Raw genomic sequence first — 26,486 nt, 5'->3', positions numbered from 1 at the left:
AATGAACTAAATTTTTATTTATTTTTACAAATTATATTGTCACCAATCTTTATAAATTCACGAATTGAAGGTATTGATGGAAATATTCCAATGTTTATTTTGTTATTTCTGCTTGATTATTACAAATGTAAATATTTTACAATATAATTATATGGCCAGTAACTACGGTATGCTGTATTAAAAGTAGTTTTGTTTGATAATTTTAACGTTTAATTAAAATTTAATGAATTCCAAGACATTCAGGAAGTATTTTAAACAAACAGATTGTTTTAAACGTTAATATAATTTCTGAAATTGCAGTTTACGTTAGTAAATGCAAATTTTTGTAAAAAACTTGTGAATTTTTTATTAATTAACAACTTTTTTGAGTAAATGTTTGCTTAGCAGAAACTCATTTTTAAAAAATCAAAAATGTAAATTTGGGTTAATTGATTGTTCCCGTTTCCTTTGTAAGTGTAAGCGTCTAGTTGAAAAAGCTACTCAATCATGAAAAAGAATAATAAATACTTATCACTAACACAATGTCCATAAATACTAATCTCATATAGAACACAAATAAACAGAGCAAAAAATCAAGGATAATATAATTTGTCTTTTCCGTAATTTTTGTAATTTTTTTGAAAATAATATACGGTGTGTAAACTTTTACGAGGCATTAAAACAATCTAGGTTGCTTGAGTAAAATAAATGAAAAGAAAGATGTTTACTTCAACTCAAAATAATTTATTAGAGCATAAAAGATATATTACAATAATGTATCTTTCATATTACAAACAACTAAAATATAAATGTAATGTACATTACAACAAAGACATCAGAACCTTGATACTTTTACATAAATTACTTCCCGACCAAGGGATGCAATGACATATTTCCCGTTTCCCGATCTATAAAAGGTTACAATCAGTAAGATTGTGAATAAACTAATTATGTATTATCATCACACAAGATTTTTTTAATAACGTTACCTATTTGAGAAAATTAAACCTAACTGCAGTTGTAGCAGAATTAAAAAAAAAAACACTACCTGATTGTTAGTGCATTTTAATGATGTTATAAACTTTACGTCTTACTTTATCGTCGTTAAACTAATTATAACGTAATGAATATACATCGTCCCGGAATTTAACTGTTCCTTGTTATAATATCTTCAAATCTTGTGATAAATCTGACCAATCCCAGAATGATTCAGAAAACCGGCACGCCGAAAGAATGCAATTAGAATTTGCAATCGGTTATTTTTATCCGTTTCGAATAAAACTCGGTAAAATTGAAAAGTAATTTGTAACCATCACGAGCGTCTCGATGTAAACCAGAGTCCCTTTTCCTGGTATGTAAATAACTCCATTTCGAGTGTGTTGAGAACCCGATGTGAATACTTAGTGGTAACAATTACACAGTTCCCAGGTAACTGAAGAGACCTCCAACAATAGAATCCAAGGGGCGGATCACCTGTCAGAGTTGAGCCTATCGCGGTCCTTTGTGAATTAAAATATATAGTGGTGTAAACGTTGATGACATAGAAAAAACATACGAAATAAAAAGGAGAACGTCGAGCATCTTAAAAGTCTAATTACAAGAGGCAGGCCCAACAAGTTCAGCTTTTTACGTTTGGAAAATTGAAAGAATTGTCACTGAGATCTCCCAAATCTTGATAAACGGCCCGTTTGTTATAGTCACACAAACATTTATTCACTCCACGTGGGAGGAAACATTTGGAACCGATTCAAAACTGTTCATTTTCGAAATTCGAATTATTTAACAAACGCTTAACTCGTTTATTATTTTATCATAACTGGAATTTTCGCACACTTGGGCAAAAATAAATCGGGACCCCACTAGATAGAAATGTTAAAATTAGTCGCGTGTTGATGCTTTCACATCCACATCCATACAATTATGATTATTTATACCAATTGAATAAACAATCACGAGATTAAAGGAAAAACCTCCGACAACCTTCAAACATTTTTGTTTAGAATAGCGCAAGACGTAAAGCTACCCCTTGAGCAAAGGCGGGGCGAAACGGGGCGCATCCCTTTAGTTCCATCCCTCAAAGACATCACCCCAGGATTTTCAACAGGAGAGCAGAAGCCACTGGAGGATTAGGGGTTGAAGCAACAGGTGGTCGAAACAAACAACCCCAAAGCCACCAAATAATCACCACCCACTCTTATATTTACCCCAAGCATTCTAGTACAACTAGTAGTAATAAAATTTTGATTAAAACTAGTCTAACAATAATTACTCAATTAAAAAAATTAGAAGTATTTAAATATCAATTGGCTACGCAACCAACAATACAACCGTTGTTTTTTGTGTATTGCATAATACGTAGATGGCGCTCTTAAACAAAATAAAAAATGAGAGTTTGACACCTGTCAACAGTTTCAAATTATTGTTATTTTTACTGTTGTTTCGCAAAATTTAAACATAGTATTACTCGTAGTGTCCTCAAAAATTGCTATTTTGTGTCTTTCCGGGGTGTGTGAGCCCCTACTTTTAGGTTAGATGTGTGCTAACTTGACCAGTTTTGCTTGTTGGTCGGCAGTAGAACCCCCTGAAAATCCTCTCCCGAGTTACCCTATCCTGCCTGATAGCCCTAAAAGTAAGTTCCTTCGCCAGTCGATGTTTTTCTTTAAACAGGAGTTTTTTCCTGAAAAGTCTGATGAGGCCCCCTCTGAGGTGAAAGTGAAAGCGCGGCCCTATTCGTGTGACGAGTGCGGTAAATCGTTTCTTTTGAAACACCACTTGACTACACATGCGAGGACTCATACGGGGCTTCGCCCCCATGTTTGTAGCCATTGCGGGAAGAGTTTTACTCATAAACATTGTCTTAATACTCATTTGTTGTTGCATTCGAGTGAGAGGCCGTTTCAGTGCGTAGAGTGCAAGAAAAGTTTCACTTTGAAGCACCATTTGATAACGCATACGAAGGTGAGTAAAGGGGGTCGGGTTTTGGAGTCTTAAACCCTGGTTTTAGGTGCACAGTCGCGAAAAACCCTACATTTGCACGGAATGTGGGCAGGCTTTCCCTGTGAAAAGGCATTTGACAACTCATAGTAAGTTCCACGCAGGGGAGAGGCCCTACATTTGTGAGGATTGTGGCGAGTCTTTTGCCCAAAAAGACCACTTGGTAGGTGCCCCCCATTGAGCTGAGTTTTTTTTAACAGTGTTTTGCAGGTCATGCATTCGCGTTTTCACGGATCGCTCAATTCGTTTGTTTGCAGCGACTGTGGGGCCACTTTCACCCGAAAATTCGAGCTGGTCAACCACGGGAGACTCCACGGCAAGCAGCCCCACAGTTGTGTCATTTGCAATAAAGAATTTTTCCAAAAACGTACTCTTATAGCGCATATGAAGTGTCATAGTAACGGTTTTCCATTTTCTTGTTCGCATTGTGGTGAAACGTTTCAATCAAAATGTAATTTATTAACACATTTTAAATCAAACCATTCTCAATCACAAGGCAAACAAATGTGTAACGATTGTGGTTGCTTATTTAACACTTCTGAAGCCTTGGCGTTGCATGTGAAGCTTCACTCTGGAGGCGATTTATGTGTCTTGAAAAGTTTTTCAGTACAAAACTCGAATAATTCAAAAAGTTATGTTTGTCAGCATTGTAACAAAGGCTACAGTGCCAAACATGGGTTACAGCAACATAGCAAAAAACACCCAGATGGTAGCTGTGCCTTAAGGTCGCATATTTGTAACGTTTGTAACAAAGGTTTTTTCCAAAAGAATCACTTATTGTTACATCAGCGCCAACATATGTCAAAAACTGAAAAACTGTAATTCTGTGATTGTCTCACCTAACATGTTGCTGTGTTTTTATACTTTAATTTATTAATCGCCTGTGTAGTTATTAATTATTATTTATGTAAACTAGACTTTAGTAAGAGCGATACCTAATTTAAACAACAAACTGTTTGTCTTATCTACGAAATAAACAATAAACAGAATTAAGAGTATTTTCAGGACCGGACTTGTTCTAACTAGGAAAAACAATGTTTAACAACATTAAGGAAGCATTAAAATTGCGTCTAATTAACTCGCAGTGTTAACATTCAGGTCAGGTAATTGCGGTGAAAAAGCATACAAAGTACAAGTCGTAGTTGATTTACATAAATTTAACATTTTTACCTTGAATTTAATTACCAGCTTGTTTTTGGCCAAACACCGGTTTTATTTATTTGCGTAAACCGTTATTATATAATTGAGTTTAGTGAAATGTCTGCAAAAAATTATTCCTTGCGGAAAGAGAAATGTATTACTGGTTGCAGGACTATGAGATTAGAAGGGGGCGTAAAAATTACGCGATGGTGTAAGATTTGTTGTTTCAGGAAATTTGTTTTGTAAGATCAATATTTGTAAACTGTTACATTAGAATAACAACTTTCGTAACAACGTTTCAATTGAATCGAAACTTGGAAATTTATCTGAAAACATGAGTTGAATTCAAGTTTATTAGCGAATTTAAGGGAAGTTGGGTCAAGGAGCGTGAGAGGTCAGCGATTTTCATACTTTATTCATTTTGGGATCTCTAGTTGGACTAAAAGTAATGTTTCTCCTAAATTGAGTTTTTAAACAAAGTAAAAATTTTATTTGGATTAGATATTACCTACCTACTCTTTAAAACAAACTCAAGGAAACAATATTCTTAATTTTTTATGAAAATCTTTGAATGAAAACAAATATTAAAAAAACATTTTCTTAAATTCAGAAATCTAATAACATTTTTTGTTACGTGGTAGAATGGTAGAAATCACGTCAAAATATTTCTTTAGGTAGTCAAGTTGAGTTTAAGAAAAAATATTTAAAAAAAAAATATTTTCCTGTGACAAATAGCTATTGAGAAAATCGCTAATAAAACAAAAAAAAATCAAAATCCAAACTTTACTACAATTTCTTAAAAACAGGGTGCGCCAGAACTTGCGCTCCAGAGAAAAATGCCATGTAAAGTAAGATACCAGGAACGTGGAAAAAATGTTAAAGAAATTCTATCTACAAAAATTTTGAAGTTATGAAAGTTCAAATTTTGCACTTTGACTCTATTTATTCCTGTTGGAAAAATAATTTTCCAAGTTTTTTTGCTACAAGCTATTAGAAGAGGAAACAAGAAAGCTGTATTCTAAATTGTAATTCTTTTTAATATTATTTGTGGCTTTTATTGGCAAAATTTTTGTACCTTTACTAAATCATTATAAAAAAAATATAAACAAAATCATCAGTATCATTATTTAGACCACCGCCTCCTTAATCAAATGTATCAATATCCCGCCTGGGCATTTCGTAAAAAATGCATTGGAGCAGTGATTCCGATTTTTTCTTAGTTACGGGGGTTACTAAGGAAAAACTGAATAATTTCTAATTATTAACGAAAAATAACGCAATTAATAAATGCTGGGAAGGAAGGATACAACAAAACTAGATACGCCAGGGAGAATTGATATTATGAGATTGAACCCTTTAAGCTAAAAAACTGGATTTGTCAAAAAAATTTCCCCAGATTAAAGCGCCAACGGGAATCACTTGAACTCAAAAAATGCCCAGGCGAGAAAAGGATTATTTCTATGGAGACGGCGATGATTTAGACATTAAAAAATGGCAAAAAATAATTGTCAAAATTTTTTGACAGATAAAATTTTTTAAACATTTTTTTCATGTTCGTGACCTGAAAATTTTCTCTATATTAAAATAAAAAGCTGCAACTTGAATTTAGAGGAAGAATTTTACGATTCTATCTTATTTGTGTGGATAAAACCTGACTCACCAGTTATGTAGATCCTTTCGTAAAAAATAGCTGTTAGAGCTGTAAATAATAAATTTAGCCTTTTGAGTTCAGTGTGTAAGTTTTGTTTACAATAATTTTCCGTTTTTATAATGTTTATATACGAAATAGGTATTACTTCTCAATGTCACACTGTTCTATTTACTTTTTAACATTCAAATAATTTTTTAAATGCTGCAATAAAGTCGAACCTAAACAGGAAACTGTAAAGCAAGCAGGGCCTAAAAATGCGGCTCCGGTCCTGTTGCGGTGTTTTGATCAGCCGAAAGCCGACTAGATATCGAGATTAAAACAACATTAATAATCTGTCATTGTATAAATTAGTGTTTAATAACAATAAACACGCAGTGTAAAAATAAAATCCCGTTTGTTTGGATTGTTTATATTGCGCACTATCGATCCTAGCGCCCCCTTGTTATTAAACGGCGGTGCTCGAAACGAGTGATCTAGTGTGCGCCTGTCACTGCATCGCACTGACAGCTAGCAGTTCGAAAACATAAGCGTCGTATTTAGTGAATTATTGAGAAAAACTGGAAGTGATTCGTCTATTTTCAAGTGTCAACGTGTCATTCCTTTCATTTCACACACGCATGATTTCAAAAGTAAGTCAAAATCTTAATTTTCCGATCGCTTTCGATGATTTTCTTTGTTTGTGTGCAGCACAGAGGCTGCCATTTTACCCCATGCAGTTTATTTATTTTGGCCGTGAGCGCCCCCCGACGCCTCCAAGTGACCCCAACCGAGCTTTGTATATTTATTTTGAACGATTTATGCGATTTTACGTGCGATTTTCCCACCAAAAGCCCCAATTTCGCCCAACTCCGCCAGTCTCGCCTCCAGGTACGACACCCCCAAACCCCGTTTTCAAACCCCGAAAATTGTTTATTTTGCACATTTTAAACAAAGTAATTGTGGCCCCCCATTGATTGATCAGAGCTAGCTTTGCCAAGTCTTTGTTATGGCAGTCAGCTGTTTGTTTCACGCACCAGCTGCGCGATACGTCCTCGTGCTGTCTTGCTCCAACTCGGTGCGGTTTAGGCCACACGACCGGAAACGCACGTCTATGATTAACGGCATGTTTTGGTAGAGATCTGCGCATTTGAGTCGAAATCGTGCTGCCGAGGTGTTCAGGTCGGGTCTGCTTTTATGGGAGAGGAGATTTGAGGTAGATTGTTGACCTCAACTCGAACATGGACCACCGAACTTGGCTTTCTGTTCGGAAAACGGAAAACTCAGTTCAACAGTCGAGATGACACGATTCATTTTTTTTTTTTGAATAAAACTTAGTTTTTTCCGGTAAAATTGTAGGGGTCGAGTTCAGGGCTCCTTGAACGTTGCCATATACATATTTATGGTATTTTTAGATTTATTTTGTATGCGTGAGTTACACAGGTAATTATTATGATACTACTGAAATAAAAAGCAAACGGTTATTTTCAAGGTAAAACGTCTTTCACTTGTCTACAACTATTGTTTTTATAACATGAATATGGTGTGATTAAGTCCGGGAGCGTTTTTTTATGGCCCTTGTGAATAAATAATTGTTTTTCGATTGAATTGCAACAATTTTATTTTGTATCAAGTCGATTCCCATTCACTGTTTTTTGTTTCCAAGGGACAGCAGAGCTTTCTATTTTTATGCTGTTTGTTGAGAACGATGTAAATCGATTTGCATTTGTAGTGATTAAAAATTGAAAATGTTTTGTTCCGAATTAGCGAAATATACGTCGTTTTGTGTGTTGTTATTGGTAATTTTTTGTCTTGATAATTGCTGACGTCGTGTTTATTGACACTTTAATTGTAACGAAGTGTAAAAAAAATAAAACGCATTTGCATTAAGTTACTGATTACACATTATATTTATATATTTTTTTAAATTTAGTTTTGTAAATATATTCACTCTAAAGAAGGATGTAAAACCGTAAATGAATGTAAAGTCTGTTTTTTTTTTTTAAATGGAAATGCCAAACAATCTTAACGTTGGCACCCCTAATAAATTTATTCATGATAATTTTAATTTTAATAACAGAAGTTGGCAGTTCCGGTTTTTGATTTAGAAATGAAAACACAAAAACGGGGAAAAATCGGGTACCACAAACAATTTTTGGAAATTTGAAGACGGAAAGTGTTCAAATAGATGCAGGTTTGCTAAACATTCTCTAATTTTTAGTAAGAAATTGATGAGAATACAAAATAAACATCAAAAGAGAAAGAACGCAATTAAATTAGTAGGTCTGGATGCATCATTTTTGAAGAACGAGTTGAAAAAGTAACAATTTTTAAACTAAAGCTGAAGGAGAATTTATTCGATTATAAAGGTTTACAAAGAGCAAACAAGCACACAAGATTAATAAAAGTCAAAATTTCGACAACATGAAAACATAACGATAATTTTTGAACAAAATTTGTAAAACAAAAAAGAAGCAAAATTTGTGTCTATGGAGATAAGCTGCAACCAATTTTTTCACCAAAATTTTAACTTGGTAATTTCCATTTAAATGATTTAAAGAAAAAACACTTTAAAATTAACGCGGTTGCAAAATCGATAATTACAAAATTATTTTTTTTCCATTTGTAAAGCAATTTTAAGTTTGTATGACTCTTTTCAGAAAAAAGAACAACTCTGACAATGAACCTAATTGTGATTTTATTTTAGTTTTTAGGAATGCAAAATTTTTGAAGTTAAATTAATTTTCGGCATTGTTGTGAAATGAACGCTCCAAACCGGCATGTTTTTGATCGAAACGGTGAAATATTCGCCTTTGTTGTGTTATTTCGCGTCCTTTTATTCGAAAATAATGCAACAATGTTCAGGTTACATCTAACAATGTAGTTTGACAAAGTGATGTTTCGTCTCATAACGCTAGAGTAAATGTGATCGTTTTGTAAATGTTATTTATATTTGTTACAAGTTCCAACTGAGTCATAAGCGGTGGGTGGTTGATGAAAATACCTTACAATTAATAATTAAACAAGGTGAAATTAGATGGCAACAATTGTCGTATTTAGAAAAAATGCCGTTTTGTGTAGTTTGTTTTAGTGGCCGGACGCTGGTCTAGTTTTATTTTTGAATCTCCTTATTTTTAGTTATGTTTGTTTTATGTGGATTTTTGTAGAATTGTTGATTTTAAGTATATTTTCGGGATATAAAATCTTGAATTTTCCTTTTTGTTTGTTTCTGTAACGTTTGAAAAGCACAGGACGCAATTTATATTTCTTTCTTTTATTAAAACCTCAAATGTAAACAACATCATGAAATAAAATTTGATTCGATCAAGAGGGGAAGTTTTGTTTTTCTATTACGAACCAATCACGAAGTGTATTGACTTCCGGTTATCTCCCAAACGTCAATACTGACACTTGTTATTATTTTTGTTTGATTTAGTTCAGACGTGGAATTAAAGACGTACTTTTGTGATAAATTTTATCGGAGGAAAAATGCTCACGGAGGAGTTGTTCCGAATAAATTTCAAACTCACGTGAAGATTTCGCGTTAATTAGGAAGCTCTAAACACTTGTATATCAAGAAACTCGACGAAAGTGTCGTTCTTTATTCAAGGAAACTCTCCGCTTTTCCCAGTTAATTCTACGTGTCATCTAAAATTGTAAATCTCTTCTCAAAGTTATTCAATCTCGATCACCTAAATTAGAAAACTTGAAAAGATCACACTATGCATACCAAATTTTTGTAATGAATAATAAAAAACGTTTTATTAATAAATTCGAATCTGTCGATCGAAAAGAAGGCCAATAAACCATCGATTAGTAAAATATCGAACTCACAAGGACGAAAATAGAAAAACAATTCGCATAAAAATATAAAGACGATGACCTGATAAGGTGATAACGAGCCTCGTGTCTATATTTATTATTTAGATGAGGATTTCGGTAAATGGCGCAGTATTTTCGTACTGCTCGTTAGAGGCGAAGTTAATTTTTCCGGGAGTTTTCCGCTTTTCGGGAAAAGCCTTGACGGTATTGATGTTTTAATTGGCGGATTAAGGGGTGACTCGTGTCATTTTCTTGATAGTTTAATCATTTCTTCGTAGGGATCGACCGATGCTTAGAATTTACATTGTCTTGATAAAAATGGTGATAAATGAGATAAACAGGTTTATTGTCTGTAAAGTTAACAAATGAAGCAATAAAAATTAAAAATATTAAAATTGCGTCAAGCTCATACGTCGTACTTGTTTTTTCATGACTTTCACTAGGATTTCAAGTTTCATAAATGTTAGTTAAAACGTAAAAGGCTCTCTTTGTCGTAATAAATTATATTTTCTAGAACATTAGATCACTCTTTTTATGCTTCTTCGGCATTATACCGCCGCCGTTACTAACAAAGAACCCAGCTAAGCATCTATTATGTTTACATTTTTGCACCTATTTCACACATTACGCAAACCCATTCGAAAGTCTGATGGAAACAAAGAATGAATCGTAAAGTCTCCATTTATTAATAGAACTAAATCGCATTACGTGAAATTTATAGACTTGATTTTATCGCAATGTAGCTGTTGGCCCGTTAATTACATTTGAAAAACTCGTAATCATTAAACATTCTAAGATATTTCTTTTTTCAGGACATTATTAAGTTATGAATGATGGTTTTGCATGCTATAATACATAAAAAAAGTACACCACTTCAGTTTCGGGCCATAATCCGGATATTTCAGCACACATCTCTTTGTGTTTTAACTTATGTACTTTTATTTTCATTATCTGGCGACTTTTACGACAAAAAATGCGATAAATGTTGATATTTTCTTCTTCACACACTATTCCCATTCCCTCGCTTTTCCTGAAAAGTCCAAGCAACAAACTTCATAAATTTTACAAATTGTAATTCTGGACGACAATATCTGTTATGCAGATGTCATTCATGTTGTTGCAACTTGCATCAGGTTCCCGGAATTTGATATTTCCCTTGGCTGGAGAAATATCTCGGTTTTGGTTGCACAATTAACAGAAAATAAAAAAAGTTTCACGTAGGTTGCGAGAATAAATTTTGCGGTCGATGCCGTTGCCTAATTAATAGTTTTTGAGATCTTGAATAATAAATGTATAGGAATAGAGGAATAGGGCAGTTGTAACAAAAATCTTTTTTTTTTAATCTTAAAATCTGATATCTACCTACAATATGTATGATTAACCCAGGACCTAGGACTCATATAGTTTTCGAGTTGAAATTTATTGGATAAATTCGATTAATTAAACCGAATCTTTGAGTGAAATATGTACAAAAAAGCCATTTTTATTAAATTTTTTCTTTTTTTTTTTGTTTTTTCAATTTCGGCTAGAGTTGAGTTTTCAAATACGCGACCTGTAGATACCTCTTTACTCGAAAAATAGAAATTTTTTAAATCAGATCAACGTTTTTTGCACTTTTAGGAGTTCAAAAGACTCAGAAAACGTTATTGTGTCGTGTTTGAAAAATGACGAATTTCTTGAGTTTTTGAATTAGTAAATCTTAAAAGTGATCGACCAACGTTAATTAAGTCGCAAAGACGCTTAAAATATGGTCTTCTAGACGTAAATTAACGAACTGAACACGATGCAGTAGTATAAAATAATAATCTACGGTTAAAATTAAAAAAAATTCCCAGCAAAAAGTAGAAATTTCTGGTGTTTTTCTAGTGAGTATTTAGAATTTGATGTTACTAGGACTCGATGACCTTGGCATTGAAACTTATCGAAATCGATAAATAATATTGGTGAATGAAATGTGAGGCTCATTGTTTACGAATTTAGGACAGGACTGGGTTTATTTTTGGTCAATAATAACCACAGTTCACAATGAGCGAAATCAAATGGTCTTGAAACTAAAGGGTTATGTTATTGGTTCTATCATTAAATTGACATTTTTGAGACTTATTAGATTATTTTAATGTTATTAGGACAGTTTACTATTTAAATCGTGCCATTAGAGATAAATTTCAACAAGTTAGTGGACGCGTAAAATAATTAGAAAAATGTCCTAGAAAAAAATATTTTTTTGCCTTTTCTCTTCGTAAATAACACGATACAATGACAAAGTAACTGGGACATAACATGTTAAAATTTCTTGTGTTGTTTTACCAGAAATCAGATGAAAACACATTGCCTGACAACCGACAGTTAAACATATTTTTTTTATTTTTTAACTTTCTAATAGCTATTTATGTATCAAGTATGCAAAATAGGGTTTTAGGATGAGAGGAGTAAAACCTAAAACCTTTTGCGTACGTGGTACATACAAGATTTTTTTGTTAAAGCTCCCAAAACACGAATTCACACCTCTTACTAATTAAAAAAATTTCGTTACCATAGTAACCAATTTAATTTTTTAGTCCGCAAAAACTGTTTTTGGGGACTGAGTACCTAAAATAACCGTTTTGAGTTCGGAAAAGACTCATTTTAGGGACTCAAATGAGTTCCTAAAACAGCTGTTTTCGGGAGCGTATACAAAAAAATTATTTTTCTGTATATGGTGATCGATCGGGTAGTAGTGCGTCAGTGAAAATTTACAATGATTAAAACACAGTATTTACATTTTTATGAAGTTTTTTTTGCACATTTGCAACTAAATTCAATAAAATTTAAATTTAAATGGAACACAAAAAGTGAGTTTTGTCAAACAAAACATTCACCTTTAGCCGTCCAAAAATCCGTTATTTTGAGGCAACGTCCTCAAAGAATCCGTAGTTTCGGTAAATTTCCCTGTTCTGTGTATAAACTAATTACGTGATGTAATCGGAATTAAAATGTCATTAAATAATTGTAGTCAACGTTTTCGTGTCGTCTATTATTTTAAGGCTTTTTGTTGAAGTTGTAATTTGTTTCGTTAGCGATCGTCGTGTAAAACTCTTAGAAACTCGAACGAAATTCATTTAAAATTCACCCGGAGGAAATTTAATAGTTCAAATTAACAAAATCGTTTTTTCCCGGAAATTCTTGCCAAATATTTAAGTAAAAGGGGAGTTCTATTCGCCGGATTCTTCCGGACGTGCCAAATTACCGGGTCGCAGACCTTACCGAAAAGACGCAGTTCTGGTACCGTTATCGCCGGTCAATCACACGTACAATTAACACTAGCGATGACAAATCGATGCTATTTTCTAACCCACATGGCCCATCCAAAATAATTCGAATCGTTACGAAAATAACAAGGAAATGGTGCCAAAATAATGTTTACGTCGTTATGCTTCTCTGTTTGTAAACGTTTTACGGTTATGTAACGACTTTTTGAATTTTTCTGCAAGGGTATGTTGTATTGAGTCGAGTCTCCCGTGCAAAAAAGTCATTATCACTTTCATTGCCGCCGGTTTTAACACATTAAAACCCTCATTAACATAAATCAATTTTAATGTTGTCTACGGGGCAGAGAAGGTCGTTTTATGCACTCGAAATGTCGGTGTTGTTGATTTTTTTCCGTTTTAATTTGACAGAGGAAACAGGAATACAACTCAGAAACGAGGTGATTTTATTACATTTAATTGATTATTGTCTGTCAGGCGATACAAAACGTTGCTCTTAGTGGAATTTTTTATCTAATATTATTTATAGTTTTATTGTTAACCTAGGGTTAAGTCATTTACTTCCGAAATAAATAAGATATGATTTTTTTTTTGTTGTAATCTCTTGTAAGTTTCCTTATAAACAAAGAAATGTGGTTTTGTGACAGTCTAGGTGATAAAAAATATTTATCTTGTTGTTTAATCACTAATCAGCACTTGTGTTTCCGTCTGTCTCAAAATTGGGTTGATTTTTATCTCTCGCTCTCGTAACTGCGCATTTATAGGTTTATTTGTTCCATTGAGAAGTTTTCAATTTTTGTCATTGAACAATTTGCCCGTTTCCCAGTTTCGTATTAACTTTAATCAGATATCGAATGTAAGTGAGTTCGGTATTGTTTGAACGAACAAGATTAAAAGGACAAGCAAACTACCATTCCCAAGTATGTATTATTTCCGGGAAAAATCCGACTTTCTCGAATAAATTAAAAGGGAATTTCGTCGTATTTGGTTTGCTTGAAACATCTCGCTCCTGTGGTCAGTCGCACGTTTCAAATTGAATCTTTCGAGTTAGTCGAGGCGTTAAATGTGAGGCTGTTTTTTTTATTATTTTGTGAGTGAATTACGGATCATTGTCTCGAAGCGGGGCCTCGTATTGATGGATGACGATACAAGTTCAAGGTTCTCATCTAAAGAGCAGCTGACGACGGCTTGTATTGTCCGGATTTGTCAAGATTCCTGGTGGTGGGTCTAGACAGCAACTTGAGAGACCTTCCGGCTGGTAAAAAGACGAGTGGGCGAAATTGCACGAAACAACAAAGCAGACAAAAATAATTGCGAGTTTTTTTTTAATTAAATTATAGGGGAAATTTGACCACAGGAAAGGATAACATTTATACCTAGAACCTAAATTACTTACTACAGTAAAAGTAGACAGTAAAAGAAGCAAAATTGATGTTTTAGGTTGTGTTATAATTATTGATTTCTCAAGGAAATAAAGTATTTGCATTAGTCATTTCTAATGGTTGATGTTTATTTACTGGCCATGCTTTTACCAACCTCTCTAAAAAAGAGGCGTTTTTAGATTTAGCGAATTTGGAAAATCAAGGAGACAATTTTTTCCCATGGCCATGAAGTAATTTGTTTCTTACTTTAGAAACTTCTGTCTGAAATTATCTTTAACCTTACATTGAATGTATTGACCTGTGGACAATTTTTCTTTTTTTATTCAAATAACTGTAAAATAGTATAAAAAACTAAACAAAGTCACTGAAATTCGCCACCGGAAACACGAATCTCAATTTAAACTGGACTTTTTCGTGTTTTGAAGGCCGGAAAATTGGGATTTTAATAGGGTTTTAGAGTGAAACTGTCGATTATTTCGTCTGAACGACAGTAATTGGAGGGAAAGAACACCTGTGGAACGTTGAAAAAATGACAACCAGACGATGCCATACCTTGTGATAAACTACGTTTTCCTTTTCCCATTTCCGTATCTTTATAGTGTCTGGGATGCTTCACATCCAGATGTTTATGTTTGTAAAGATTTCCCGGCGCCTCCGCCATCTTTCATGCAAGGGTGCATAACCGTAGTTTTAAAACACTCGAAAGGATGCTATAATGAGTTATTTTTTATTTTGTTGATCGTTGACTTGTGTTCAACACAAATCCATCTAAGTTTAGTTTTGGCAATAGTTCCGATCGTTGACCTTGACGCGAATACTTCTACTTTAAAATACACATCATCGTCGGTGTGTTACCAATATTTTTGTTGCACTAGCTCAAAATACTCATCGGCGGCTAATAAAATCGACCTAATTAACACACTGTAAACTTGCAAAAATGTATTTTAAGAAGTGCATCCCGATTTTATTAATAGGAATGATTCTACATGAATGTTGGCAGCTCCCATTAATGAAAAATTTTATAGCGAAACTGGTACAAGTTAAATTGCTGTAAATAAGTTCATAAATTGATTCTTTTGTTATTGAATTGATCGTAAGCCACTTGTCTGGGATATTCCCTTGATTCATATTCAAATTGTACATTGTCTGCGCTGAAACTAATGTGGAGAATCGAAATCAGATTGTAATAAAATAACACACGACATGTCTGGTTGTAAGTTGTTGGTTTTCATTGGCTAGTTCACTGACCATCGATCAAGTTCTTTTTTCTTTGATAATGAGATTAGGAAAGGTAAAGAATAAATTTGGAGTCATTACGGTAATCACATGGGAGCAACACAGAAAGAATGGTTATTTGAAAACAGTTTTAATTGATTTAAAGTCTAGACTGAAATAGTTTTTTTGTTTGTTTGTTATATTGGTTCAAAGTCATCAATCCTGACCAAATCAGTTTTTCAAATTCTTGGATCACCTCCAAGAATGTTGCTTTCGATGTCGCAATGATTTTCACCTTTGAGAAATTTAAAAAAGCCGCCTAAACGACCCCAATTGCGACTCCACGAATTTGCAACCAACCAATAATCAGTACCGTTTTCACTACCCCAACCTAGAATTTTAACAGAATGGCGACCGGAAACGTTACCTAAGACATGTTGGTAAACACCTACAACGTAATAATTGTGATTAAAATAGATCAAAGTGTGGTGAAGTACCATTTTGATAACTGTAAAAGTCATCATATACGACATAACTAGCTTGGACTGGACCACTGGTCATAATTTCGACTTGAATTTGTTTGGTATTTTGAGAAATTCGGTAATTGTTAGCTCCGTAACGTTTATCCTCACTGTAATTTGTTTTGTAATCGGGATTTGAACAAAAATTTGAGCAGTTTGGTGTGGTACTATCCTTGAAAGCTTGTACAGAATAAGGATGACAACCCTTAAAAATTTGCTTACTTTTTTTCTTAAAATTGAGATAAACACTCACCTGACTCGAATTGTAGTCTCCTCCTGATACAATTCCGTTACTAACCCAATATTTCCAAGCTCGACTCGAATACCCACCCCCACACCCATTCCCACATTCCGTACAACACGCTAAAAGGTCCTGGGCTGAAAATTCGAATTTCATGGTTGCATTTGAAGCGATACAAAGTCTATCACTCATTGTTTCAACAGCTCCAAATGCCTGAAAAAAAAAGGTAGTTGTTTTTTCACGGGATTTTATGGTAGTACCCAGCAGGAGCCACAGGAACCTTGATTTCTGATCCTGCGAAGCGATTCACATCGAGGCCAGGCTAACCTGGCATCGAAATTTTCAGGGATTTTTTCAGGAATTTCATGATTTTTGGTTTCTATGTCGTTGTAGAGAGCGGGATCGTCTCGAGCACCATTGAGACTTTTCAAGTGGGAATGTGGGGTGTTGGGTGAGAAGTTGGGTCCAGCGAACCATGATGGGTGTTTTTGGTTGATCGCGTCGATGAATTTTTGCGACAGGATTGGGGTTTTGGGGGTACAGTTTGGGATGAGGAAAAACAGTAACACCACTAGTCGTAACTTCATTTTGACGTATGGTTTTTAGAAATGGTTTTGCAATATTTATACATATACCAAAGACTTTTTTTGGCTTGTGGTCGGGCCTTGAGTTAAATAAAAGAAAACAATGGTTGATTCTTATTTATTATCAAAGGTTACACTTGAGGGGTGCCTCCATAAATGTAATTTTCAATTTTGCAATGATTTTTGCCTCTTAGAATTTTGTAAAAACCGTCCAGGTCAGCCCATCCCGCCCCCCATGAATTGGCGATTAACCAATAGGGTACCCCATTTTCAGTACCCCAGCCTACAATTTTGACAGCGTGTCCTCCCATACTTGCCCCTGATACATGTTGATATACCCCAGATTTATAAGAATAGAAATCCTGGTATACATCCATATGGGTTACGACTGGACCGTTGTTCAAAATTTCAGTTTGTATATCTTGAACATTTTTATTAGTCAAGTAGAAATAATCAGTACCATAATGCTTATCATTGTTATAAGCAGTTTGGTAGTTGGTATTCAAACATTTAGTTGAACATTTTGGTGTCACAGAATTTAAGTAAGCACTTCCTTCATATGGTTGGCAACCCTGGAAAATTTTTTGCAAAGTGTGTTTGGCTCATATGAATCATACTTTATTTGATTTATAGTCTCCTCCTGAAACTATTCCTTTAGCAACCCAATATTCAAATGCTTTTAAAGGAGCTCCTCCATCGCAGCCTGTGCCACAAGTAGTACAACAGGCCAGAAGGTCATCGGCAGAAAATTCAAATTTTTTTGCCCCGTTACTGGCGATGCAAAGCCGATCTGTCATCACTTCAACAGACCCAAAAGCCTTCAAACATCTAAAAGTCAAACATTCTGCAACTTTTGATCAAACTTACCCAACAAGAACCGCAACGTCCTTGATCTCGGATACTCTTAAGAGACGGACATTGACTCCAATGTGTTCTACCATCAAAAGTTTCTGGAATTGCTTCCGGGATTACGTTGATAACATGTGTTTGGGTTTTGTTGAGAAGTTCGGGACTTATAAGGGCTCCATTTAGACGTTTCAGGTATTCTATGGGTGTGTCTTCAGGGAAGTTGCGTCCAGCGATCCATGTTGATTGTTTTGCGTTGATCGAATTAATAAATTCATCAGAAAGTATAGGGTTTTTTGCAAAAGTGCAAGTTAGACCCAAAAGGAGTACAAAACAGGGCTTCATTTTGACATCATACTGATTACGTTACATAAAATTGGATTATTTATAGGTACCAGATAAAAATCTCAAGTCGGTTTTTATCAAAAAAAATTTTGATTTTATTATGGAAAATTGGACAATTTATAGAAACAGATAAACATTTCAAGTGGTTGTTTACCAAATTAAATTTTGCGATTATTTTCATCAATTTTTGAGGGCGCCCGGCGCCTCCACCAATTCGTGGTTTCGTTTTTTATTCAAGACAAACGTTCCTTGAATAATAAACGTATTCGAAAATTGAGATCAATGTATGTGGTCGATCACGCGAAGCGTTTTATTCCATTATGCAATTTTAAGTTGAAGGACGTTCTATCACCATGTGAAGGTATATTTTTGGTTGATTCCTTTTAATTCGACACGTCTAATGTTAATTTACCGTGGAACGTCACTCAACTTGTTACCAACGCATTTCTGTGAGATCAATTATCCGTCGAGGGAAATTAGTAATTAAGTAAATGTGTTCGACAGAGTGTAAATTAATTCGTTGCCTATACTAAATACACTTTTAACCGTTTTTAGATTGACACGTTTTGGGATAATAAAGAGTCGAATTTAACCCAGTTTTCTGATCCCTGATTTTATCATGAGAAAATTAAGGTTGATTAATTTTTTATCGGTTTTGGAGTATTCTGTTTACTTAAATTGGTTTTTAATTCTAATCAATGTTTAAATATCGCGATTACACATGTTTCAAATTGTGAAATTATTCACCTCGACCTGACTTGAACCTTTCCATCAAATTTACATTTTCCTTGCATCTTGTATCAAATTGTTAATTAACTTAAATGAAACGTAGCAATTTCCAGTGAATTGTTAATATAACATGTCAGTCAAACTTAAACAAATTTGATTTTTTTACAATTTTCTGCAGTGTGCAACAGAAAAGTTTCAATTACTTATTTATAAAATTTACAAGTCGATAGTTATGGATTGTCATGTGACCTCAACCTTCGTATTGATGGTCGCCAACCCGGCGCATCCACCATTTTTTATAATTAGAATCAATGCCATGAGTTGTGTTTGGACTTATTTTATCAAAGGACGTCAAAATAATCTGTTTGGAGAGTGATTTATAAAATTACTGATAATTTTATTTCTTCTAGCATATGTTGTTTCATTGGTAAACTTTGAACTTAAAGTTACGAAAGTTTTAAGTCAAAATTCGCAAAATTAACAAATATTTGTATGCAAACTGAAATTTTTCGACCTTGTTGCTCGACAATCGTTGGTCAGCGACCTTGACTAAAATAGTAATGGCTAATTACGCCTTGTTTGTTTTGTTGAATCAGCTGATCGTATCACAGATGTTTCAAATTTGTGATTTTCCATAATAAAAAAGCCGACGTTTTCGTTTTTCGCGTCTGGCTCAAACTCTTGTCTAACATTAAATTATCAAGTCTCGACTCTCAACGATCGATATTATATAAACAGACACTAGTTGCTCCCGGAGACATTCTTTTCCATTTTTTTGTATTAATTTTCAGGCTGAAATTTCAGGAATTTGTGTGAGAGATCGTGAAATGTGAATTCAGTTTGGACGTTTGGATCAGGAAGTTGTGTCGTGTCTTTGGGGCTGAATAGCATATTTAGATAAAAGATGGGACTTGTGATATTAGGACTCGTAAATTGTAAAGTTACGAGTTATGTCGAAACTCGAGTATTTAAAGTCTTATCTATTGATTTTCAAATGTTTAAGTTGTGTTTCGTTGTTTAACTCGACATTGGAGAGATTAAAGTGGATCTCAAGGTTGGTTTTGTTTGTTAAATGTAAAAAAAAGATATTTCTATTGTTTCATGTCATTAAATTTGAACGGAAAAAATGTGAAAAAGTCTTTGTTTTCGTCCTTGTGGTGGTGTCCTCGCGTGACGTCGACTTACGAAAGTCCCGGTGTCACTAACTTGCACGTCCTTGAACTTCCGTTTCCGTCAAATTATTGGTCCGAAATGTGTGAACGACCCGTTTCGTAGCCCGCTCTATAATTTTTTTCTTCTTCCGTGTGAGTTTGCCGACCTTATTAAATAACGTAAGAAGTTCACGGTTTTCGGAACATGAATAAAATATTCTCGTTCGACGAAAATAGCCAAGATACGGTCCTGGAAATTTTCAACGGAATTTATTGGAACGTTTCTTTCACTCAATTGCTTTGTTTGAATGCGCTTTACCTAACTTATGTTGTTTTCGATCACTTTTTCTTTTCGTTTTTGCTTTCACCCAATTTTCTTTCTTATTGATTGTGCGTTCTAACATTCAGATATTACAGGTTGTTTTGGGCCTAGCATCATGCGGTAATGTTTGTAAAGGGTAGGTAGAATCTAATTAAGTTTTCTGTTATTTTTTTCTCACAAGTTTAAACATTTATTTTTATGTATTTGGACACGTAATAAACTTCAAAGTGTGTGTGTGTGTGTGGTTCATAAAATCGTTTATTTTCCTAAGCCGATGTGGGTTTTAAATTCTAAAATTTAGAGTCTCGAGAGATGAATAAACAGTTTTTCTATTTCTTTTATTTATTTTTTGATAATTTTGTTATTTCACAATCTATATTCTTTTGTGGTAATCGAGTTGATTGTTATTCAAAAGAACGTTCAACGATTCGAATTAATAATAAATTTTCATTTGATTCGTGTTTGAAATGTCTAGAAGGAAATTTTTTCTTTTTTTTTTTCTCCAACGTCTATAAATTCCGATCACCTAGAGCCAGACTTAGAAGAATGAATGTAATAAAGGATTTATGACGTCGAGGGTGGACAAATACATTCATAAAAATGGCGATAAAAATGAGCTGTTCGGATTCCGGGTCAGCAGGGAAAAATCAGACATTTTTCCCCGAATCAAATTCAAAAAACATGGAAAAAATTACTTCATTAAACCCTATTAAGACTCGACCCACAACAAGGTTAAATAACGGGTGACTTGTTGACATTTGGCATAAATGTGCAGCTGCAAGACTTGCGAGTGCATTAACACAGTCTCGCCCGCCAAAATCCGGGTCCCAAGCATCCCGTTTCCGGTCACAGATAACATCAAAGTTTCTTTGTCTCCTCACCTTGGAACGTGACTGTAATAGAAGAAGTCGCGGTCATTACAGGGAGCATCGTCCTGAAAAAAAAAATCATTTAATTATCATTGCATTTTACATCGGGGATTGGGAGAGACGCCCTCGAATTAATTAAATGAGTTTAATTGATCGCGAGGTTGGTTGAAAAGTTTTTTTCCTAGTTAAGCCACGTCTAGACACGTCTGTCGATGGATTAGCGGAAAGATTGAATTATTCAAAAGACGTGTGCCCTTTTAAATGTCATTAAGTAACGCACGGAAATCAAATGGATTGAGAGGTGGATCGATGGTAGGTGAACATGGGTGACTTGTACCGAAGAGGGTATTAGTGTTATTAAGAAAAAACAGGGAAATTCGTTGGAAAATCTTAGAATTTTTCCAAGTTTCATGAGGAATTTTAAACTTTCTGAACTTACCTTTCAAACCGATGTGGCAATAATAATTTTTCTTGCAGATTCTAATGGAAATTCTGTGGGATTTTTGCAAATTTTTTTGGAATTTGTTGAGATGGGAGTTTCAAAGAATTCTACGTAATTATGTATTGGTATTGTGAGGATCTTCTCGGACTTTTGTTACCGTTCTTTGGTCACGTTTATGTTTTTGGGTTTTTAAAAACATACTGTAGTCAAGTTTTCTGAAAATTTTGTAGGATGTCTTGTTAAAATTAAGGTTTGTGTGATTTAATCCTTTTGTGCCATTTTGGAACAAATGCCAGGATGTCGAGTTTTTTTAAGGGTCAGAAATTAATATTTAGGTGAACACACTTTCTTTATTAGTAACATTCAGGTTTTTGTATTTTCTGTTTATTTTTGCGATTTTTTTCAAATTTGGAACCATTATATTATTCTTTTGAGTTTTTTAGTTAAAAATTTTTGAAAATTGATCCTTCTTAAAGTGAAAAATAAAAATTCGAAATTAAAATTCATTATACTTTATTGAAGCGACTTAATTTTTGTGTTTTCTGGGTTCTTAGGAAGATACAGATTTAATGTTTTGTGAAAATTTTTACGATGTAAACAGCTTATGATTTTTAAGAGAATTTTTTGAGCTTTCGAAAGGAGAAACAATCCTTGAACAAAATTTGTCTTTTTTCACGTTTTCTGAAAAGTTTTAGGATTTACGTATGTGGTTATTTTAATTTCATGAAAATTTCTCTTTAACTTTTTCTATTTTTCTTTTTAAAATGTGGGAGAAAGTCAGAATTTGGTTGATTTTGCAGGTGTGACAGCTCCGCATGGCCTGCCGTCGCAGCCAGCAACAGCAGCAGCACCACCGCCGCCACAAGCAGCAGCAACAGCACCATGGTGAAGACGTTCCAGGCCTACCTGCCACAATGCCACCGCACCTACTCGTGCATCCACTGTCGGGCCCATCTCGCCAATCACGACGAGCTCATCTCAAAGGTTACACACATTAATTTTTTTCTCGATTTGATGTTGGCACTAATTATGGGTTTGCAAACAAAGAACGCCCGATTCCAAGGACTCGTACATTGAACCAAAACTTTTCGGAGATTGATTTTCTTTCTTTCGTTTGTCGTCGAAGCAAATTGTTTTGCCCTGGCTGTCGGCCAGGTGTATACGCAGAACAGTGCAAAATATTTTTGTTGTTTCGGAGAAACTCATGAATGGGAACAAAACAGGTCAAGTTGAGAGAAAAATTCATATTCTACGACTCGAAATTTTGTTTTTCGTGTCCGAGAGTGTAAACAAAAATCCAAAATGTTTACCACGACATTGCCAAGAATATTTTCAGTGTTACTAGATTGATTCAATTCGTGTTATTGAATTTTCTACGTTTTCCAAATTGAAATATTTTGCTTCGTGTTCTTATTACTGCTATGTATGAATTACGGTCAACAAGAGTATTTTCGCTTCTCAAATTGCGTTGCTGCCAGCTATGTTTGCGATATTTTAAGTCAGCATTTCCTTGAGTAAAAATGCAAATTACATTGTAAATCAGATAAAATTCTTAGCTATTACACGGATAAGATTATGTGTGAAACTTTTCGAAATGTTGGTTTTCTTATTTATTGCACTGAAAGAAACCGTCAAAAATATTCATTAACGCTTTACATAATTATTTAATGAGGTCAATTGTTCTGTTACGATACGACTGTTTAAGTATTTTCCTTACATAACCCCACTATCTTTCTTATTTAAAGATTGATTAAAAGTTTAAACAAGCAAACAAGAAGGGTCGTTTATAAACCCCCTTGTTACGAAGAAAATCGAGTTTGTATACAAAGGATAAATCCGGGTTGGGTCTTGATAGAGTGGTAGCAGTGAAAAGTTTTAAGTTTTCGATTTCGATCATTTCGTTGCTTAAATTAACCATCACTGTTGCATTATTTTTACCCTATTTTTTTCGCTCGGTTTCTAATCGAATTATCTCGTTGAACGCACTCTTAATTCGGAATTAACCCCGATTTTGCTTTTACATAGTCCGGGAAAAACAACGTATTTACAACGTTAAATAATATGGGTTTTCTTTTGCAGTCATTCCAAGGCAGCCAAGGCCGGGCTTATTTGTTCAATTCAGTGTAAGTATTCATATTTGACAATACCTAAATTTTGTGCTTAAAACTCTAGAGCGGTAATTAATTTTGTTCCTCATAGTGGAATTGAAACGAAATCGAATTCTAGCGCTGCTATAGATAGTATTTAATTCGGGCTTGAGAGAAAAATTGTATTTTCAGTAATGAAAACAGGATTTTCTTGTATTTTATTTTGATTAATGTTGGCACAATCGTGTAACTATCGATTCGTTATTATCGTTTTACTGCACACGTTTTATGCATGATCAAACAAACTACCCTTACATAAACACAATGTAAATATGTAAGCACAGGGCGTAATTTCCTGTTTTCTTTTTGACGAAATAAAATTTTTCAAGGTTTTGAGCAATGAGTTTTATTCAGTAATTTACATTATGGATTTAGCGTTTAAATTCACAATCACGAACCTTTTTATGATCGATAAATTTATTTGGGAACAAAATAAATGCACAGTAAAGACAATGAATGAATGTCTATCAAAACTAATTATTATTTTATTTAATATTCACACATTTACAAACAAAATGTTTCCGAGTAAAATCGGAATATCGCAAAGCGTTCAAAAACAAAATGGTATCAGGAGCACAGCAGTGCAAAGAGCTGATTATACTGATTACCATTTGTGCACAGTTTCCAGCCTTTGCTAAAATCATTCTTGCACAGGGGCCCTTGCTACCTCCAATAACAATAAATATTAGTAATATAAAAATAAGTACCAATAATGAATAACATTATTCTTGCGCAGGAGCGTTATGTAACCAAGACTGGAAATTCTTTAAATTTTATGTTGTTTTACTAATTTTGATTAAAGTTACTGAGCGTTTATTATTTTTACTGTGCAAGGATTTTTTTACTGAACAAATTTCAGTAAAATACTGTGCGTGCTTTACTTAGCTTTTATCATTTTTACTGTGCAAAATATTATATTATACTGATCATTTTTATTTTTTTACTGTGCAAAAAATTGAATTATTTACTGATCGCTTTATTACTAGCTAATTTATTTTTCGGTGTGAAAATTTCACGTAAAACTTAGTTGGGATACAATGAATGACAGTCGCGTTTCTAAATATAAAACATTTATTGTACCCTCGAGAAATTCGACGATGCCACTTTGGACGTAACTGAAATTCATTATGGAATAGATCGACGAAATTTCATTTGCTCACTGGAAAATTTATGACGACGAAAGAGAATAATTAAAATTTAACAAGAATACGACGAAAAACGGCTCAACTTTAGCAATTTCAATGCGTTTTATTTATCTTCAGCGTCCTTCTATAAATAAAATTCAATATTTATTGTATGATAATTCACTTATCGTAGCATGTTTTTGTTGGTTTGGTGTTTGTTCAGCTTGCACTCACGGGTTGCATGCTTTATTTTGATTTCTTTTTAGAGTGAACGTGGGCTGCGGCCCCGCCGAGGAAAGAGTACTGTTAACAGGTCTTCATGCCGTCGCCGACATTTACTGTGAATGTTGCAAGACGACTTTGGGCTGGAAATATGTAAGTCGGATCGATAGACCTCGTGTTGTGTCAGAGCCATAATTGAATATTTTTTTGTTAAGGAGCACGCTTTCGAGTCCAGCCAGAAATACAAAGAGGGCAAATTCATCATCGAACTAGCACATATGATCAAAGAAAACGGATGGGACTGACGTTATTGAATCTCGTTTCGCGACGAAAATGCAGAAAAAAAATAAAGGACTGTCACGAAATAATTTCTGTTTTCTCGACTGGACTTAACTCTCGACATTCGTTCGGGACGATTTTTCTATTTTGCCATCGTGTCTTTTGATTTCGAGCCTTTAAAAAGCCAAATGATTTTTGATTTTTTGGAAGTTGGTGACGTCGGACCAGGGAGTTTATATGTCAATTTTCGGGTGAATGAGGACGGGCACTGCGACTATACCTAAAACCTTCAAATCTTCACGACAATTCAGCTCTTTTGAAAGCATTCTGTGGTAGATGAACTGTGTCTGTGGTAATGAATCTGTGGTAACGAATGCTGTGCACTGATATCACTATTTAGGACTTTCGACGGCGGTCTCGTATTTGCGAAAGACAGATTTCAGTGCATATTTAGAAGTAATTTATTTATATATTTCGTGTATCACATGGTTTTCTAACCGTAACTAGAGTTAAGATGTTCGTTTTGTTTACTTGTATTTCATTAATGAGCAGGCAACAAAATTGTAGGCGACTAAATTCACACTTGAAAATGTTCCTATTTTTCAAGACGATGCTCACATGTTGATCTCAACGACACCTACAATTCTGGCTAAACTGCTCATACGATAAATCTATAACCACAACAATAAATAAATTAGTTTGTAATGCAATGTAACACATATTTTTGTATTTATAATCGTAATACTTATCTTTGTATGCAAAAAAAAAAACGGACAACTTAAAAAACTTTCAAAGACTGATCTTTCAAGGTCAGTCTTTGAAAGTTGAAATTTTGTGATAGTTTCTTTGTGATATATTTTTCTCGTGTTGAAGAATTGCTCTTTTGACCCCTTAGAATCCCCCATTGTTTATTTTTAAGCAATTCTTCATCATTCTCTTAAGTTAGTGTGACTCTAGTTACTTTATAATCGAAAACCTAATAGTTGTAAGATCACGCGGCAATCTCACGTTTCATTCATACTGCCAGTAGCATTAGCGGTGTCATTTATGTCATATATTTATGGTAACATAATCTTTTGTATTGTTTTTAGATTAGTTATACATTTTTTTAAGTTAATAAGCCTCCATTTTAAAATGGACTTAATTTATTATACAACTGGGTTATGAAACTTGATTTTTTGTGACTCATGCGAAATTATTTACATAAATAAACGTAAATAACCATTCTCACCGTTTTTACCCCATTTCCTCGAGATACTG

The 26,486-nt window shown here is 34.1% G+C and overlaps 4 protein-coding genes across 6 annotated transcripts; 2 read left to right on the top strand and 2 right to left on the bottom strand.

Moving 5' to 3' along the window:
* Positions 1–2,347: 2,347 nt before the first annotated feature.
* On the top strand, positions 2,348–4,321 carry LOC123003678 (zinc finger protein OZF-like). Its single transcript, XM_044396604.1, has 3 exons — positions 2,348–2,937; positions 2,984–3,136; positions 3,184–4,321. Exons 1-3 carry the CDS (start codon positions 2,512–2,514, stop codon positions 3,793–3,795), a joined length of 1,191 nt encoding a protein of 396 aa, XP_044252539.1. The 5' UTR covers positions 2,348–2,511; the 3' UTR covers positions 3,796–4,321.
* A 1,907-nt stretch (positions 4,322–6,228) lies between these two features.
* LOC123004316 (protein yippee-like 2) lies at positions 6,229–26,453 on the top strand. 3 transcript variants are annotated; one of them, XM_044397512.1, is made up of 6 exons: positions 6,229–6,393; positions 20,239–20,279; positions 22,255–22,438; positions 23,534–23,577; positions 24,992–25,100; positions 25,163–26,453. In XM_044397512.1, exons 1-6 carry the CDS (start codon positions 6,382–6,384, stop codon positions 25,250–25,252), a joined length of 480 nt encoding a protein of 159 aa, XP_044253447.1. In that variant the 5' UTR covers positions 6,229–6,381; the 3' UTR covers positions 25,253–26,453. The 3 variants fall into 3 exon arrangements, with proteins under 3 accessions (XP_044253447.1, XP_044253448.1, XP_044253449.1); XM_044397513.1 differs by lacking the exon at positions 20,239–20,279 and having other exon boundaries at positions 6,236–6,393; XM_044397514.1 differs by lacking the exons at positions 6,229–6,393; positions 20,239–20,279 and adding an exon at positions 6,501–6,631.
* Positions 15,543–16,569, bottom strand: LOC123004315 (cathepsin B-like). Its single transcript, XM_044397511.1, has 3 exons — positions 16,179–16,569; positions 15,902–16,130; positions 15,543–15,852 (listed from the first exon to the last, which is right to left on the bottom strand). Exons 1-3 carry the CDS (start codon positions 16,356–16,358, stop codon positions 15,644–15,646), a joined length of 618 nt encoding a protein of 205 aa, XP_044253446.1. The 5' UTR covers positions 16,359–16,569; the 3' UTR covers positions 15,543–15,643.
* LOC123004312 (cathepsin B-like) lies at positions 16,860–17,974 on the bottom strand. The gene is made up of 3 exons (XM_044397508.1): positions 17,618–17,974; positions 17,368–17,568; positions 16,860–17,322 (listed from the first exon to the last, which is right to left on the bottom strand). Exons 1-3 carry the CDS (start codon positions 17,939–17,941, stop codon positions 16,882–16,884), a joined length of 966 nt encoding a protein of 321 aa, XP_044253443.1. The 5' UTR covers positions 17,942–17,974; the 3' UTR covers positions 16,860–16,881.
* Positions 26,454–26,486: the final 33 nt, after the last annotated feature.

Source organism: Tribolium madens, unplaced genomic scaffold, assembly GCF_015345945.1.
Source record: "Tribolium madens isolate multiple individuals breed KSU strain unplaced genomic scaffold, Tmad_KSU_1.1 Scaffold_1;HRSCAF=32;Tcas5.2_LG8, whole genome shotgun sequence".
NCBI classification, from domain to species: domain Eukaryota; kingdom Metazoa; phylum Arthropoda; class Insecta; order Coleoptera; family Tenebrionidae; genus Tribolium; species Tribolium madens.
Note: the sequence above shows the minus strand (reverse complement) of the source record. Positions and strands in the feature narration are given on the sequence as shown.